At 50.5% G+C, this 17,529-nt stretch overlaps 6 protein-coding genes across 6 annotated transcripts; 4 read left to right on the top strand and 2 right to left on the bottom strand.

The window, feature by feature from the left end:
* Positions 1 to 229: 229 nt before the first annotated feature.
* NCS57_01193400 (Amidohydro-rel domain-containing protein) lies at positions 230 to 1,234 on the top strand (the record flags this gene model as incomplete). Its single annotated transcript, XM_053061628.1, has 2 exons — positions 230 to 314; positions 369 to 1,234. 2 exons carry the CDS (start codon positions 230 to 232, stop codon positions 1,232 to 1,234), a joined length of 951 nt encoding a protein of 316 aa, XP_052908156.1.
* Positions 1,235 to 1,388: 154 nt separating this feature from the next.
* NCS57_01193300 (uncharacterized protein) lies at positions 1,389 to 2,160 on the bottom strand (the record flags this gene model as incomplete). Its single annotated transcript, XM_053061627.1, has 3 exons — positions 1,389 to 1,664; positions 1,712 to 2,044; positions 2,110 to 2,160. 3 exons carry the CDS (start codon positions 2,158 to 2,160, stop codon positions 1,389 to 1,391), a joined length of 660 nt encoding a protein of 219 aa, XP_052908155.1.
* A 576-nt stretch (positions 2,161 to 2,736) lies between these two features.
* On the top strand, positions 2,737 to 4,384 carry NCS57_01193200 (MFS domain-containing protein; the record flags this gene model as incomplete). Its single annotated transcript, XM_053061626.1, has 4 exons — positions 2,737 to 2,978; positions 3,035 to 3,142; positions 3,193 to 3,745; positions 3,800 to 4,384. 4 exons carry the CDS (start codon positions 2,737 to 2,739, stop codon positions 4,382 to 4,384), a joined length of 1,488 nt encoding a protein of 495 aa, XP_052908154.1.
* A 308-nt stretch (positions 4,385 to 4,692) lies between these two features.
* Positions 4,693 to 7,290, bottom strand: NCS57_01193100 (Alpha-L-rhamnosidase; the record flags this gene model as incomplete). Its single annotated transcript, XM_053061625.1, has 1 exon — positions 4,693 to 7,290. The coding sequence occupies one exon, from the start codon at positions 7,288 to 7,290 to the stop codon at positions 4,693 to 4,695; it is 2,598 nt and encodes an 865-aa protein (XP_052908153.1).
* Positions 7,291 to 10,077: 2,787 nt separating this feature from the next.
* On the top strand, positions 10,078 to 12,534 carry NCS57_01193000 (Amino-oxidase domain-containing protein; the record flags this gene model as incomplete). The annotated part of the gene is made up of 5 exons (XM_053061624.1): positions 10,078 to 10,565; positions 10,623 to 10,820; positions 10,874 to 11,062; positions 11,117 to 11,191; positions 11,241 to 12,534. The coding sequence occupies 5 exons, from the start codon at positions 10,078 to 10,080 to the stop codon at positions 12,532 to 12,534; spliced, it is 2,244 nt and encodes a 747-aa protein (XP_052908152.1).
* A 766-nt stretch (positions 12,535 to 13,300) lies between these two features.
* NCS57_01192900 (uncharacterized protein) lies at positions 13,301 to 15,028 on the top strand (the record flags this gene model as incomplete). Its single annotated transcript, XM_053061623.1, has 1 exon — positions 13,301 to 15,028. One exon carries the CDS (start codon positions 13,301 to 13,303, stop codon positions 15,026 to 15,028), a length of 1,728 nt encoding a protein of 575 aa, XP_052908151.1.
* Between the last annotated feature and the right edge of the window lie 2,501 nt (positions 15,029 to 17,529).

Genomic DNA, 17,529 nt, shown 5'->3' with positions numbered 1-17,529 from the left:
CGGGGCGATGGCAGGGAGGCGACTGGGCTACTCCGCCTGCACCCTTGTCTGCGGAACAATCCAGCATATCCACCCCACGGATGGAGGGGGCTCAGGGGATGCGCCGCGTTCACCCACGAGTAACGACAGCAGTGGAGAGAACCTGTGGGGATATAATTGGATTAAATTTGGTCTTTACTTTGAAGCCTTCCCAGTAAGACAGAGTTACGACGACACCGAGCAGCACACAATGGCGCCAGAAGCCCTCCTCGAGACCAACAACGCAGACCTCTTTCCCAGAGGAGGATGGGACACTCACCATCACATCTTTGAGCGTATGTAGCAACTCCTTGTCAATCATTCGAATAAGTAGCTCTAACTTTCATCAGCCCAGCTGTTTCCCTACAGTCCCACGCGCCACCTCACACCACCGGCCGCGACCATCAAAGCCTTCGAGAATTTCCGAGCAAGGCTAGGGATTACAAACTCAGTCCTCGCCCATGGCCTGTCTTATGGTGACGACTGTACCTCGTTGAAAGCTTTCGTCACCAAACTGGGAAGACAGTCAACTTCCGGCGTAGGGGTGATCGAACCCGACGAGACCACTGACGATGAGATTCGAGATCTACAACAGGCCGGCATCCGTGGTCTCCGTGTCAATCTATACCCAAATGGAGCCATGGAAGATGTAGAGCTTCAGAAGAAAACGTTGCGTGCATATCTCCAGAGGATAATGAAATTGTCCCTCAATTGGAGTTTGACAATGACAACGATTCGAACTGAGTTCTGGGATGAATTGGAGCCATTTGTTCGCAGTGAAGTTGGGCCAACAGGCAGGCCGCTTATCACGGATCATTTTGGTCTTCTGAAGGCACCCAGCATGCTTCCCCCAGAACATCGGAACGATCCTACAAAGCAACCTGGCTTTGCAGCGATCATGCGGCTAGTCAGGGATGGGCTTCTGTTCGTCAAGCTCAGTGCACCATACCGCGTAAGTGAGCTGAGCCCACGCTACGATGACCTCAAGTTCCTTGTGCGAGCTTTTGTGGATGCCAACAAGCACCAAGTTCTCTGGGGAAGCGACTGGCCGCATACCCCAAGGATGAAAGTGCGCAGTCATGAGGAGGCTATGAAGGAGACTCCCTTCTTGGAGGTGGATGATGAGGCATGGCTTTGGACCTTGAGGGGGTGGCTGTCGGATGAGGAATGGGACTTGCTGATGGTTCAGAATCCACAAAACATCTTTGCTTCATAGATTATGTGTGTAACTAGCGATGGTGCATAGCTACGGGGAATGGCTGTGTCGTGTTTGTTTACTTATCTAACATGCTTGCGATAATCTTCGCCTTATAAATCTAGCTTGAATTACTATGTAGTGACAAAGACAAACCATAGTAATTAATGCCTCCTCACTTATCCTTTCGGATCGTCTTGACGAGCTCTCCCATAGCAGCCCCCTTCCTGAGTTCAGTAAACATCTGTTCGTCTACCTCAGCTCTCGCCTGGCACAGCTCAGCAACGCGTTGGGCCAGTGACGGAGGCACAACAACAACACCATCAGCATCTCCCACAAGTATATCTCCTGGGTTGACCCAGAGTTTGCCTTTGAATTGGAGAGGAACATTCACCAGAGAGGCTCTGGTGAAAGTGTTGGAGCCCAGTATAGAATGGCCGCGTGCAAACACCTCGAGGCAATTAGTCGGCATGAACGAATCTCAAGTGGCACACATACCGGAAACTTCATCTCCTTGTGTTCATTGATGTCTCTCATTCGGCCATCAATCACTACGCCATTGGCCCCTAGGAACTTTGCTCTAGTCGACATCAATCCACCCCAGCAAGCTGACGGCAGGTCTTTGGGCTGTTGGATGTACATGACACCGCCGTCTTCGTTGTGATCAACAAAGTGCTTGTCCAATGCTGGGGCAGCTCCGTCGCTTGACTCAACCATCTTCACAGTAACAGCCGGGCCAATGATGCGAGCTTGAGAGTCCGGAGAGAAGATGCGGATGCCATCCAAGAAACCCCCATAGGGATACTTCAATTTAACCAAGGCATCGCCAATCTGAGAAATGTAAGCCTTTCCTGCTGTCACACCAAACAGTTGGGATCACTGGAGTAGGGGCTTACATCGCAAGTTGTAAACCTGCGCAAGAGGTCGAGTGCTTTGGAGGGGGGCATTGCGAGCTACTGCAGGATGTGGAATAGAGCGACAAACAAAAGAGGGTGTGTCGATGAGGTGTAACTAGGGGCCATGCATCTATCACTTGCTTTTTGCCGTGGGATCCTCGTGGAGCGGTAGTGAGGACATCTCGCTCCCCCCTTCGGGTCTCTCCCACGGCAAAGGACAGCTCCGTACCGCCTTTTCCCCAACTACGGACTGCTCCGAAGCATCTGTGGCCAGTCTCCCATTCCCCGCGTTCCGCATTGGCCCCATGACCCCATGGGGTCCTAGTCCGGGGCTAGATTCCAGCGCCAATTACGCCCCAGCCGATTGGCTGTCTGGGCTCTGCTTGCGGAACAATCCGTTGCCCCTACGGTGTGCCTCCAACTTCTCATCGGATCTTGGTCGCGTTGAACACAGAGTTGTCTCTTCATCACATTGGGCGGGCGATGGCGCTCGTACAACGCGGCCAGGAACATATTAAAGGCCCTTCGCTTTCTTCCTTGAGGCCATCAACCACCCTTGACAGTGTCTCCTCCATCCAAGCCTGATACATCACTGTCTTTGCAGACTTTTCAGTTACTATTATCGCAATGGCAAACACCAAGACCGACGTCAAGCTCAACGATCTCCATGGCTCGTCGGATCACATCGACGATGCTTTGCCACCCGTGGACAAGGAGATAATGACGGAAACAAAGAGCAACGAACTGGGTATGACTGAGGAGGAGTACAACGCAGCCGAGAAGAGTCTCGTTAGGAAACTAGACTATACTCTTGTGCCTATGGTCTGGCTGCTTTATCTGTTCAACTACCTTGATCGAAACAACATTGCGTACGTGGTTTGCAGATAAACAGTCTCCTCTTTACCAATACTGAACTCTTATCTAGTCAGGCAAGACTCAGCAGCTTTGAGCAAGATCTAGGTCTCAAGGGGAATCAGTTCAATGTAGCCGTATCGATTCTGAACGTCGGCTATATGCTCATGCAGCTACCAAGGTATGCTCAACAGGACACACCTTGCTAAGATTCAACTAACGCCAGGTCAGTAATATGCTCCTCACGCGTACCCGGCCTTCGATCTATATACCATTCTGGACAGCCCTATGGTCTATCGTCTCTGCTGCTACCGCAAGCGCCGGCAACTACACGCACCTCATCATCATACGATTCTTCCTGGGTATTGCAGAAGCCCCGTTCTTCCCCGGCGCCATGTATCTCCTCAGCTGCTGGTATCCTCGTAAGGAACTTGCGCTCCGCACAGCGATTCTATATTCAGGTGTTCTCCTGGCAACAGCCTTCTCAGGTCTCATTGCTGCTGGCGTATTGTCAAACCTCGAAGGCGTCAGGGGAATTGCTGGATGGCAATGGCTCTTCATTATCGAAGGCGCCGGCAGCTTTGGTGCTGCTCTGATCGCTTTCGTCTTTTTGCCTGATTTCCCCGGACAAAAGTCTGGGGCGGTCAAATGGCTCCTCACGGATGACGAGCAAAAGGTCGCAGTTGAGCGAATCCAGAGAGATCGTGTGTCCCTGCCCCAGGCTGATAACAGTGTCTGGAGCGGCCTGGCAATGGCTGCCAAGGATATCCGAACTTGGGTCTTTGTAAGTTCTTGTGTGTCCGTTATTGTGTTTACAACAACTAATGGTTCTTGATAGGTCATCATGCTCACGGCTAACCACAGCGCCTACGGCTTTAACAGCTTCTTCCCTACCATCGTCAAAGGATTCAAACTCGGCGACAACACCCTGACGCTTGTGTTGACAGCTCCTCCATACCTTGTGGCTACCATCACGGCCTTTGCTACAGCTTGGTCTAGTGATCGTCGCAAGGATCGAGGCTACCATATTGCGGTGCCCCAGTTTGTTGCCTGCATTGGCTTCATCATCTCAGTCTCGACCCTCAACAACGCTGCACGATACACAGCCGCCTTTCTATACATATGCGGGTGCTTTTCTTCCAACGCAATGGTCTTCAGCTGGGCGAGCTCAACCCTTAACCAGACACCTGAGAAGCGAGCTTGCGCAACAGCCATCATCAATCTCTTGAGCCAGCTCGGTAATATCTGGAGTCCTTATTTCTTTCCATCGAGCGACGGGCCGCGTTATATCAAGGCCAATATCTTGATGATGGCCTTCTCCTTACTGTCTGTGGTGACTTGTGTGGTAATGAAAGCCATGCTGAAGAAGGCAAATCGGAAGCTGAAGGAGACTGGAGACAACGTCAACTTGTTTACGCTATGATTCAACAACAAGCATGATGATATTGCCTGTGTAGTTATATATGAGTATATTTATAACTAAGTTATGGTGTTTTATTTTATCAGGGTTCATGCCATCATGTGGTGATATCACAGAAATTGGCTGATGGCGTCTTTTGGAGATGTCATTGATGACAATAACAATAACATAGCAGAAGAGTCAATTACTGAGAAACATTGCAAAAATGAAGAAGAAAAAAAAAAAAAGAAAAAAAAAAAGGTCACATTGAGAACAGGGAAACTGACTAATAGATACACGCCTGATCTCGCCCTTCCGCTACACTGCTAGTTTTACTGCGGCAGGATGAAGTTCTCAACACGAAACTTGTGATACCCTGAGCCAACAACCCTTGAGTTTTTTTCCACGCCAGGGAGGACTATCTCAGCCTGCGTATTTGGTGGAACGATGACCTTCAAATCAAAATGACCATTCTTGACCCTCCAATCCGTAACGATCTCTCCATATGGAGAAATCAGCCTGGCCTTCGCCTTATCAATACCGCCGCCAGGTACTGGAGCGATAATAATCTTCTTGTAGCCCGGCTCAGCTGGGGCAATACCTCCCACCACTTGATGTATCCAATCAGCAACAGAGCCAAACGCGTAATGGTTGAAGCTCGTCATCGTCCCTGAGTTCACACTGCCGTTGGCTAGGAGGCTATCCCATCGCTCCCACGTGGTCGTGCCGCCTTGAACCACCTGATACAGCCAGGAAGGGACCTTTTCCTGTAGGAGCATCCGATAAAATTCGGGAATCGAGTCAATACTCTTGAGTGCAAACCCGAGCCTAGCTGTGGCGGCAAAGCCAGTGCCCACGAGATAGTTGTTGTCTTTGATCTTTCGGATGAGTGACTGGGCGGCATTGGTACGCACTTTCTTGTCTTTGAGGAGGCCGAAATCAAGTGCCAAGGTATAAGCAGTCTGCGTTCGGTTCGCGAGATCACCATTTGGTACCCAAGTGGCTTCGAATGCCTCCCTGAGATACCCATGTCGACGAGTATAGTTCTTGGCCAAGTCCCGTTTTCCCAAAGCATGGGAGATGTGGGACATGATTTCCGTCATCTTGACCAAATACGCATCGGCCACAAGTCCACTGTGAGTAGTAGCATTCCCGGGATTGTCTGCTGGTGACAGCGGGTCCAGCCAGTCTCCAAACTGGAACGGCTTTGGGTCCCAAAGGCCGTCTTGGTTGCGAGGAATGCCAACATCGATCCACGCCTGTGCCTGTGGCAGGTTTTCCGCCAGTAAAGCCTCATCCCCGAAGGCTGTGAAGGTGTTCCAAGGATTCCCCACGACCACATCTCCCCAGATTGCGGTTGGTAAGTAGCCTCCAAAATCGATGGGGACGGAAGGCACATAGACGGGAGGTGTCATCCGGTTTCCCTTCATTTCAGACCAAATGTCTTTGTGCCAGCCCTTCCAGAAACCCGCTGTATCAAAGAGATAGTTGGCAGTCGGGCCAAAAGCATGGGCATCTCCCGTCCATCCGAGCCGTTCATCCCGTTGAGGGCAGTCGGTTGGAATCGATAGGAAATTTCCCTTCATTGACCAACGGACATTAGAATGGAACTGATTCAAGAGGGGGTTGGAACACTCGAAAAAGCCTGTTTCTTCCAGATCCGTGTGAACAACCACGGCGACGATCGAGTTTTCGTCAAGGGGTGTCTCCTCGGGCCAACCGTCGACTTGGGCGTAACGGAAACCGTGGAATGTGAATTTAGGCTCCCACTTAATCGGACCATCGCCGCTAAGGATAAGCACATCGCGGGCTGCAGCCTGTCGTAGGGGTCTGAGAGCCAGTTCGTCGTTCTCAAGCACCTCTGCGTGGTGAAACGTGATGTTGGTATCCCTGGGGCCCGTCACGTTGACGCGCAGATGCCCGACCAGGTTTTGGCCAAAGTCAACAAGCGTTTTTCCCGAGGCCGACTTGAAGAAACTCTTTGGTTTGATGGTCTGGATGACACGGACTGGTGGCTGATCGGGGGCGGTGAGTTTTCCTTTCAAAGGCGGGAGCTCTCGAGTTCCTTCCCACCCGTCAGAGTCAAAACTGGCCGTGGACCAACCTTTCAAGGCTGAGGCTAAACGACCGTCGTACTCCTCACCATCGTATATTTCCGCCGAAACAAGAGGCCCGGTAGTCGACTTCCAAGTGTCGTCGGTTGGAACCCATTGTGTGGTGCCGTTCTTCAAGGTGACTTTGAGCAATGCCAAAGGTCCGATAACATCGCCATAGATATTGCGTTTGCCTCCATTAAATCCTAGTCGTCCTGCGTACCAACCCTCGCCAACAAGAGCGCCAATGGCATTGTGACCAGGGTGTAGTAGCTCCGTCACATTGTATGTGTCATAGACATGGCGGTGATGGTAGGATTGCCAACCGGGAGCGAGAACATGATCCCCGACGCGTTCCCCGTTGATCTCTGCCTCGTAAATTCCCAAGGCGGTGATGTAAAGCCTTGCCGAGATAAGATCGTCTGAGAGATCAAAATCCTTTCGAAAATACAGTGGTACTTTGGGCTTGTCTTTGTCATACTCGTGGGTTGAGGTAATGGGCTTAGCGCGAGACCAGGTCTTATTGGAGATGCCTGTTTCGACACAAACCCAGTCAGACCAGGGAGTAGGAGTTTCATTTCCATACGCGCGGACGCGGACTGAAGCGGGTTCGGTTTCGTCAAGGGGAGGGCCAGGCCAAGGCACATAAAGAGACTGAGCGGAGACAGCGCTGTAGACTTCCGACTTCCCGTAGCGGTTGATTTCAATGTCATATGCGCTTTGCTCCCAGTCAGAAGCAACGCCTCCAAATCTCCATGAAACACGCGGCTGCGCCTCTGCAATGCCGAGGGCGGAACGATGATTCTCAAAAGAGACACGGGATATTTCCAATGCCATGATGACTACCGGATCTCAGCAGGTGAGTGTCACACCCAAGAGATGATGATAATACACCAGGTTCGCACTACTCCAACACCCAATTTATATACGGTAGTCCATCTGGACATTGACAGAGGTTGCGTTCTGCTCGGCCACAACTTCACCGTGACGTTAAGGGCTCTCTCGACATAGCATTAGCCCGAGACAGCGAGAGTCTTTGAACTGGAAGTAACCTTCCACCAGAATGATCAACATCAATGGGAACGGTTACATCACTACCCCGCGTGCAAAGTGCGGAGACCCCAGGTTCACAAACGCTCCGTCTTGCGGGGGCGTATTAAGCATGTCAAGGCGGGGCGGAGACACATCTAGACAGCGTACAGGAAGGGTCAGGTACAGTCCATCCGCGAATGAATAGAATGCTATGGAGATGGACTATCTAAAAACCCTAACTTTATCTCAAAACTTTGCCCACGAGGGGGCTCGCTATAAGCATATCATCTGCCAACCTGTTTGTCAAACACAGAGTGGCTCCCGTGCAGGTGCCCCGGTGGCGATGAATGCTGTATTTATAGCCCGTATTTCGCTTGGGTCTTATGCCAAAGTAATTCGGATGTGATATCTCGAGGTCCTGGATAAATCACATGGGCTATCGGGCGACAAGATTTGCCGTGTTGCGTTGCCGTGATCACCAAACAGCCCTGGTCAGAGCCCATGTAGCTCCGCAAAGATAGACCGAGCCATGTTCAACATGGCACCACGAAATGTATCAACAATAGCCCTCAGTTCCCTCTTTAATTTTCGGTACACAGCAAAGACGACATTAATTCGCGGCATACGAAAGCGTCGGCTGGAGATGGCGCGAGTTAGATCGGCGCTGCGCAACCAAAAGTACTCCAACGGTAAAAAAGGTCGGCAGTTGAAGAGTGACAGTCTGTGGGACATCAAACTAAAATTGTCCAGCCCATGCTACCGTGCGTTACTAATTCACGAGAACTCGGCTCATTGGGCAGATAGAGGTTGCCATGCTGAAAAGCAAGTGTTTTGGTGGGCATAATGAGGCTTGTTCTCTCTAAGGTTACCTGTACCCGCTTGCACCTCTTGTGGTTGCTGTGGCTGGGTAAGAATGTGGCTAAACTATGTACGCCACAAATGACGTCAACATATCCCTTGAGTATTCCGGGATGCAGAATGCAGAAACAACGAGACCCACCACCAGACGGCGCTGCTGCACATAGGATGAGGGATTAGGGGTTGCCCAAAGAGAAACTAGATGTTCATTGGCATTTTAATCAGCCCTGGACATTAGCTTCCAGGGAAAATATCTTGCAATCCCCTAATATCGAGTGAACGACAACAAGAAATACGCTTGCAGTCGGTGAAGTCACTCAACAACATGAGAGAGCGCCCTTCCCTATCGAGATATATGACTTCCCAAGTCTGGGAAACTCTTGGAGACATTTTGGCTTCGGTGCTCTATGCATCAAGTGTTTTAAGATATCCTGCGTTGACATTTGGTAGATTTACTTTTCGCGGATAGCAAATGAAGGTCCCTAGGTATCTAGGGTAGGGCCTCATTCCTACTTACCTCACATCTCGCGACGCCTATGGGACTAAAATTGTTCTAAACATTCTATAGAACCTCTATGGCTAAAAATTGAATTTGGTCAAATTGGAAGGGCTTTCGCTTCCTTCTCTTACTTTATCACCGTTCAGCATACGAGGGGGACACATACCAATTGACAGAGAGGAGTGGCAGATGTTATGAATTATGGACTCAGTCCAACCGCAAACCCTACATACATAAAGTCGAAAGAAGCCCATTAGATTGTCAGGCACTTTACATTCATTCTTATCTGAAAAACCCATGCCATTGATAGCATCAACAGCTGTCTATGTTTACTTGTTGTGTGTTGGACTTGGCTTTGCCTCTCCGGGTATTGGGATGGCGGCTTGGTCTTTTTCCAACTTCATGTATCGAAAAGTAGTCTAGTTCTGGCATTCAACTTCTCATACCTCCTATGGTTCCATTGATACTTATTGTGGCTTTTGGCCTGTCTTGGCTACCTGTGGGCCAAGACAACCTCAGCCGCAGAGACGCATCGAGATGCCTGCATGTCTCAGTCATGTGCTGAGACGTGCCGTTCCCCGCGTTCGTTCTGGGCCTCATGGCCATTGTTCACGTTAGACTAGGACAAGATATTGGTTTTGCATTATGTACCTTATCGAGAGGGGTTGAAGGCCGTATCATTGGCGATTGCGTTGCCGTGTAGATAATGGATGTCTGGTCTATGACTGAATGAGCCTAGCAGGGTTCGATAGTGTCTCTGGCCCATAACATCAAAGGCCTTGCGCCAATCAGCATACAGGACGCTTGGATAAATTAGGCATGGAGCGTGAGGCCAGAGCCCACGAAACCAGCCACATACCGCATGTCCCCATCAGCCCAGCCAGCCTTCAATCCTGTCATGGATAGATGGTTCATCGGCATCTGGATGCAAGAGGCAATGAGGCGTTGCTTCATGGCAGCTGAGAAGGTACCGGTATGTGATCACAAGCCTTTCAGGTCTCCTCAACGAGACATCTCTCTGTCGGAATGTTCACTTCGGTCAACAAGTTAGTTCATCACGCTGGGGTTATCTTGCGGGTAACTTGGATAGCGACGATTAAGGAGGCAACTATATAGTCTTGCCCTGGCCGTTGATATGAAATAACCACAACAAGACAAAACTATCTAGTACTTCCAACTTCTCCTCTCATCGTCTTTTGCCAGTGTACACAACTTCTCATCTCTTGCTTTACACAATGGCTTCCTCCACAGACGTCACCGTGGTAGGAGAGCATCTCGAGTCCAAGTCATTCAAGTACATGTGGTCTCGCTATGTTCAAAAGCTCACACTGAACTATGACTTGAAGGTTACCAAGGCTGCTGCTCTTGATTCCAACCTCCCTATCGATATCACCGGAAATGAATCTGTTGCTGAACTACAGAAGGCAACAGCCAAAGTCACAGGTGTCGGTTTCGTGCCCAAGGAGCGGGGCAAGCTCGACATTGGCATTGTTGGTGCTGGCGTCGCTGGACTTTTCTCTGCCATGGTCTTTGACTGGTTGAACGAGCATCCCGAGTTGAAAGGAAAGCTCAAAATCAACTACGACATCCTGGAGGCTGCAGGGGAGGAAAGGCTGGGTGGTCGTCTTTACACGCACAAGTTCTCCGAGGGAGACCCGGCGAAAACGCACGATTATTACGATGTTGGTGCGATGCGCTTCCCCAACAATGACATCATGAAAAGGTATGACGCTCAATACGATTCTATAATTTCACTTCACTAACTTTAACCGCCTTGTAGAACGTTTCAGCTCTTCAACTTCATTGGGCTGCATCAGGGCAAGGGTGGTATCATCCCTTACTATCTTGATGATGAAGAAGGCGTTTGCCCTTCCTACTTCAACGACGTGCGACACGTGGGCAATGCCTGGAGCGAGGGTGCCGCAGATCCCTTCCGGATCAACAGTGGGCTCCCAGAAGGTGGAAAGATCCCCGAGGAGTACGTGAAACTCGAGTTCCCAACCTCAAGGTACACAGCTAACTAGCTTCTAGATTCTTGGCACAGGACCCGTCAAAGCTCGTATCCAAGGCCCTCGACCCCTTCATCAAAGATATCCAAAAGCAATTCGATGAGGCCTTGAAGGAGGTCAGAGGGGGAACTATCGAGGGAGCGGCTTCCAAGGAGCTTTGGAAGCGGCTCATGGCGGCAGACCACCTAAGCACTCGGCAGTATCTGGCTTCGTGAGTATACTCCACATCGCCACTGTTTCAAGTATATGTCTAAGGCGTGTCCAGCGATCAAAACCCCGAGAACCAAGAGGGCAGAAAGTTCAACTACAACACGATTGAATGGCTGGAGACAGCAACCTAGTAAGTTCATCCAACGTGCAGACTGAGAGCTATTCACTGACCCTACTAGTGGAACTGGGTGGTATGATCAAGCACTAAGCGAATGCGTCCTCGAAGAACTCGACTTCGGAACTCCTGCACAAGACAAGGCCCCAGGGGTCCAGTGGTGGTGGTGCATCGACGGAGGTGCCCAGAGAGTGGCCAAACTGATGGCAGAGAAGATCAAGCAACCGGTTCAATTCAACAGCCAGGTCGAGGCCATCAATGCCAATGTCGAGAAGCGAGAAAACCCCAAGGACTACGTCCCGATGACACTTGCCATCAACAATAAGGGGAAGAAGACACAGAAGGACTACTTCGCCGTGTTCAACAGCACCACCCTTGGTGCCCTCCAGCGCATGGACCTCAAGGATGCCGGGCTTCTTTGGGGTACAAAGCAAGCCATTCGATCTCTTGGCTACGGCGCTTCCTGCAAGGTCGCCATCAAGTTCAAGACTGCTTGGTGGCAGCAAGGCGATCTCAAAATCAAGAAGGGAGGCATTGCTCGAACCGATCTCCCTCTTCGAGTCTGCGTCTATCCTTCCTACAACATTGAATCGCTGGAGGGCAACGATTGGGACCCTAACAAGCCCGCCGTGCTATTGTGTTCATACACCTGGGGACAAGATGCCCAACGCATCGGCTCGCTGATCTCCAACAACACCCCCGAAAATGAGGAACAGCTCATCAAAGTTCTGCTCCACGATCTTGCCCTGATGCACGCCCCAGAAAAGTCCAAATATGAGGGTCTTTTGCAGAAGCTCAAGGATCAGTACATGGATCACCACGCATATGACTGGTACAGAGACCAGAATATGTCAGGAGCGTTTGCCTACTTTGGGCCTGGACAGTTCTCCAACATGTGGCAGGAAATCATCAAGCCAAACGCGTTTGGTCAACTCTACATGGTTGGCGAAGCAGCGTCATCTCACCATGCCTGGATTGTCGGAGCCCTCGAGAGTGTCATTCGCGCCGTTTACGTCATGTTTGAAGGACTCAGCAGGAATGACCCTGAATGCCAGGTCTATAAAGATGCCATGTATTGGCTGAGCCATGTGCCCAAGGAAGGGGACTCAACCTATGATCCCAACGACCACCCACACAAGCCAAAGCCGGGTGACATGCCCAAGGGCAAGCCTTTCTATCCCCTGCCTGAAGAGATGCCTGATCGCCAGATTGGCGTAGACCTTGACAAGGAACTGACTCAAGACCCGAAGGAGAGTCTCAAGACAGACAAGGAGTTGACTCACTCTGCCGCTCTTGTTGCACTTTGCGTTATTGAAAGTTACGTTGAATTGTTTTATGGACCTTCAAAGTCAGACTGAGTTAGGTTAGCTTGAGTGGGAGTGATAAATTGGCAGATTGGAACTTCTTAAACATGGTCCGATTTTTTTACGTCTGGTTGAGTGAGTGACTAGTCATCAAGGGAACATGGGCATCCATGTTACGTATGCTATTTGCTGGGTAAAGACATTAGGGTGCCACCCATGCGTTATTAAGATATCTTTTAAACTATACCCATCTCCCGATGTCGGAACAGTATCAATTAAGCTTTCCGAAGTTTGAGCACGTTATTACGTTTATGCGTGGGGGTGAAAAGGGAAGCATTTGTTAGAGATTGCCATTCTTCGTTATCCACCACACAGTGGTATTCTGTTAAGCCATGATTTAAAGCTAGAGAGAAGGAGTTTAGTCTCCCATGTGTCAACCCTGATGGTCACAGCTGGAGGAACGGAGTGTCGGTTTAATGGCACATCCGCCTCACCCTTGTCACTAGATGGGTCAGTTGCAAGAGGCTTGAGCGGCTCTCGTATACTCGTCCGTTCAATCGCGAAAGCGAAAGCGAGCCAAGATTTCCGGAAGATCGGCATTTCTCCTCCAATACTAGCCTCCGAGCAAAAGGTTCACAACGGTCCGCGTGAAAGCTCCTCTGCGACGCGTGGACTACCGGCGTCGGAGAAGGGCTGAACCGGCGACGGCATGGTAAGCCTCGCTAGTTGTGGTCACTATTTAGTCTGCAATCTCGCAGCACTCTGAAACCTAATCATCTCTCTGGCAGTAGCTCATTTCTCCTTTATCCGGCGTTTCAACATGGTCCCAAATCCAAACGACGAGGGTGTCGGCCCTGACTCGGACCAAAAGATCAACGTTTCCGCAATGGCAACCAATGAGAACTCAGAGCCACAAGAAGAAAAGCTCCCCGGCGTTGTTCACATGGAGGCCTTCAAGGCCCAGATCACCACTGCCGAACGATACATGCTGTTCTCAAGCATGTTCGTGGTCGGATTCGCCTTCGGCCTCGACGCTCTTGTCCGCTCTACTTACCAAGGATACGCAACCTCGAGCTATTCCCAGCATTCACTGCTTTCGACAATTAACGTCATCCGTGGAGTCATCGCCGCTGCAGCTCAGCCCCTGGCTGCCAAGCTATCCGACCTGATTGGCCGCTTGCCACTGTTCCTGATCGTAGCCTTGTTCTATGTTGTTGGCACCATTATCGAAACCTGCGCTATGCAAGTACAACACTTTGCCGCCGGAGCTCTCTTGTACCAGATCGGGTACACATGCACGCTGTTAGTACTCGAGATCATCATTGCCGATATCACCTCGATTCGAAGCCGTGTCATTTTCGTGTTGCTTCCCAATACGCCATATATCATCAACACTTGGATCAGTGGCAACGTTACTTCAGCTGTGCTTGGGGTAACCACCTGGAAATGGGGCATAGGCATGTGGTGCATCATATACCCTGTCTGCTTGATCCCTTTTGTTACGATCATGACTATCGTCGGACGGCGCGCTTCGAAAGCCATTCCTCACGAGACAAAATACACGCCATCGGATGGAATCAGCAGACTACAGGTGCTCGCGGATGTCTTCCAGAAGCTCGATATCGTAGGAGTCTTTCTGCTTACAGCTACTCTGTCCCTCACTCTCATCCCCCTCACCCTGGCAGGAGGAGAATCGAAGAAGTGGCAGACCGCCGGCATCATCACCCCCTTGGTCCTAGGCATTCTCATGATTCCTGTTTTTGCTGTCTGGGAAAGAACTACGGACCATCCGATGATGCCCAAGTACCTCCTCCGAGAAAGGGGTGTCTGGGCAGCGCTTTGTGTCGCCATCTTCATGTCCTTCTCTTGGTGCACACAGTCTGACTTTCTATACACAGTCTTGATCGTGGGATTCAATTTCAGCATTTCGGATTCGACCCGCATCGCCTCCGTGTATAGCTTCTGTGCTATCGTTGGAGGACTGTCCCTCGGCCTGGTCATCAAAAAGGTTCGACGCCTCAAGCCCTTCATTGTCGGCGGCATTAGCCTCTGGCTTATTGCATATGGTCTCCTGTTTCACTACCGTGGAGGCACTGATACAAGTGCCAAGGCAGGCGTGATCACAGGCCAAGTCTTGCTGGGGTTGACTGGCGGCTTCTTCTCCTATCCCAATATGGCCGCTGCCCAAGCTCTCACCAAGCACGAGGATATTGCTGTTATTACTAGCATTATGCTGACGATGAACAATGTTGGGGTGGCCCTTGGTAACGCGGTCTCGGGCGCCATTTGGACACAGACCTTATATAACCGACTTCAAAGGGATCTGGCTCCGAATTTTGAACTTGCCCAGCAAGTCTATGCCGCGCCATTGTACGTCGTGCCTGAATATCCCGTCGGAACCCCCGAACGAACCGCTATCATCGAGAGCTATCGATATGTCCAACGCCTTTTGATGATTGCGGGCATGTGTCTTGTGATCCCAATGCTCGCATTTGCCATGTGTTTGCGGGATACTCGGCTACCAAAGCCGAAAAAACCTCAGCAATAAAGGAAGTTTCTCCAGGACTCTGTTAACGTCATTGGAAGAAGAATTGAGCCAAGGCGGCGTTTACTAATGCCATAAGATGGATTCCGCATGTCAACTGCCCCACCGCTGGTCTTGATCGATGAGGAATCGGGGTGACAGCCTTTATGGCATTAGATTAGCCTTTCTCTAATTTATCTAGTTCCTCTAGAACTATTCAATTGCTAGTTTGGTTGAAAGAGCTCTTGTCGCCAGAAATAATAGACATTTCCATGCCCCTCCCCAGTCTTTACTGCTTGAACCCTGTTGCCAAGTTCACTAGTGCAGGCTTGATGTATCCGTTGGTGAAATTCATCATGCCATCTGCCACTAAATGAGAGCCTAGCTACTCCCACCTGCAATGCCCGAAACGAGATCTCGAGCTAACTTGGCTACAACATCCAGGGCCTCGCCTGACGAGTTGATGCCGGGTGACTTGAGCTCCTGGGCCGGGCCATCGAAACGCCGCCACACCTCAATAAAACGCTGCTGACCCTCGTCAAGACCGATGGCACGGAGAACACCGTGCATGTTGTGGTACTTCTTGAGGCTCTCGACATCGGCATCACTGACCGCCGTGGGCGATCGGACTCCACGCAGGGCCTCTCGTTCCGTATGGATAGCCCCGAGACGGACACAGTGAAGGATCAGTGCTGCTAGGCCGGCTGCCAATGCCGTAGCCACAGACGAGCCGGTCCGTTCCTCAAAGTCATCCGGCAGCGCTCCCTCCCGGTGTGGGTTCCGCGACACGACCTTGTGACCGGGCACGATGAAGCTCAGGTCTCGCGGGCTACCCGTCGGGCCCCATACTCGGCCATCAGCCGTCGCCGCCCCGATCCGGAAGATGCGGCGCTGGTCAAAAGACCAAGGGTACTCGACCTCGATGACGGCGCCTGTGTCGGCGGCAGCACAGAAGAGGAGTATGCCTGAGTTAAGAGCGTCCTTGACTGCCTCACGCAGGCCATTGATGCCATTGTGGTTGTCCTCGGTATCCTTAACCGTCCAGGACATGGAGATTATATCTACTTTCTGGGTTATCGCTGCCCTCACAGCCTTTTGAGTGCACTGAGTCAGCCAAGAACAGCCACGTTGACTGGGTAACTTACCAGAGCAGCGCTTTCTGCAGCAATGTATTCCTGCCCCCGAGTTTGAGTTGCCAGGTTGAGGCTGGGCTGCATCTCGAGTTTGTACACATACAGCTTGGCCATCGGACACACTCGACGGATCATGTCTGCCATGACAGTTCCGTGGCCTTTGCTGGATCTGTAATAGGGACTTGGTCCATTCTCGTGTGAAAAGCGAGTTTCTCTTGGACAAGAAGGTCGACATCAACGCGGCAGCCAGCTCAGGCGGTGCCGCTCTGCACGTTGGAGCCGCTGTTGGAGATCTTGGTATAGTCAAGCTACTCGTTCGGAAAGGGGCTGATGTGAACCTTACCCGCCCTTGGATGTACGGCACAGCGCTGCAAGAGGCATACATGTCTAGAACTGGCACTGCAGAGGGCAGGGATGCTGTAGCTCGATTCTTGGTCGACGAGGCAAACGCTGATGTGAACGCCCATGGTGGAGTCCATGGCTCAGCACTAGACGCTGCGCTCCTATATGGTACTGTTGAAGCGGCGAAGTTTCTCATCGAAAGGGGCGCCGACGTCGGCTGGAAGGACGCCTGGGGGCGGCGACCAGTCCACTTCGCAGCCTTGCGGACGCCAGGTCACTTCCAGTTGTTGCTTGACTCGGTGTCAGACATAGACTGCCGAAGGTTCTGTGATGCTCCTAGGCGACTTGATGCTGCGAGAAATGCCTTGGCTCCTAGGATGGCGAATTCAATATAGAGGTCTAGCTCGATAATTTACTAATTAAGAGGTTTTCGTATATCAATATAGCGAAATAAGGCTAATTCTATATTATAATAGAGTTTATAACTCTCTAGGAGGGGAGAAAAGAGAAAATACTAGTTCCTATACTTAGTAATAATAATAAGAATATTGTTAAGGTTATATAACTTATTAATTATTATTCTTAGTATTATATTAAGAGATTATTAAGAAGATAAAAAGAGATAACCCTCTCATTGCTTATATAGAGATTAAAATAGAGTTAAATACCCTATAAGAGGCTTAACCTTATATAATAATATAATTAGATATAACTCTTTAATTATAGGTAATAAAAGATTAAAAAAAAAAGGCTATTATATTAGGATTGGGATTATAATGCTATAATGTATTAAAAATGTATTCTTTATTATAATTAGAGCCTGGCCCTCGATGGGTTAACTAAGCCTAAAGATCGTCAGACATAGACGATGATAGCCTCGGTATTGCCACCAAGACAAACCTTGGCCACACGCCACTGCACTTTGCGGTTGCAAGCAGAAGTACTGACCTTGTCGAACTTGTTCTCTCTCTCACCCGAGGCAAGACATCCATCAACGAGCCGGACGAGGACGGTTGGACCCCGCTACTGTGGGCGTGCCGGCCGTGTGAC

Source organism: Fusarium keratoplasticum, chromosome 10, assembly GCF_025433545.1.
Source record: "Fusarium keratoplasticum isolate Fu6.1 chromosome 10, whole genome shotgun sequence".
Classification (NCBI taxonomy): domain Eukaryota; kingdom Fungi; phylum Ascomycota; class Sordariomycetes; order Hypocreales; family Nectriaceae; genus Fusarium; species Fusarium keratoplasticum.
Note: the sequence above shows the minus strand (reverse complement) of the source record. Positions and strands in the feature narration are given on the sequence as shown.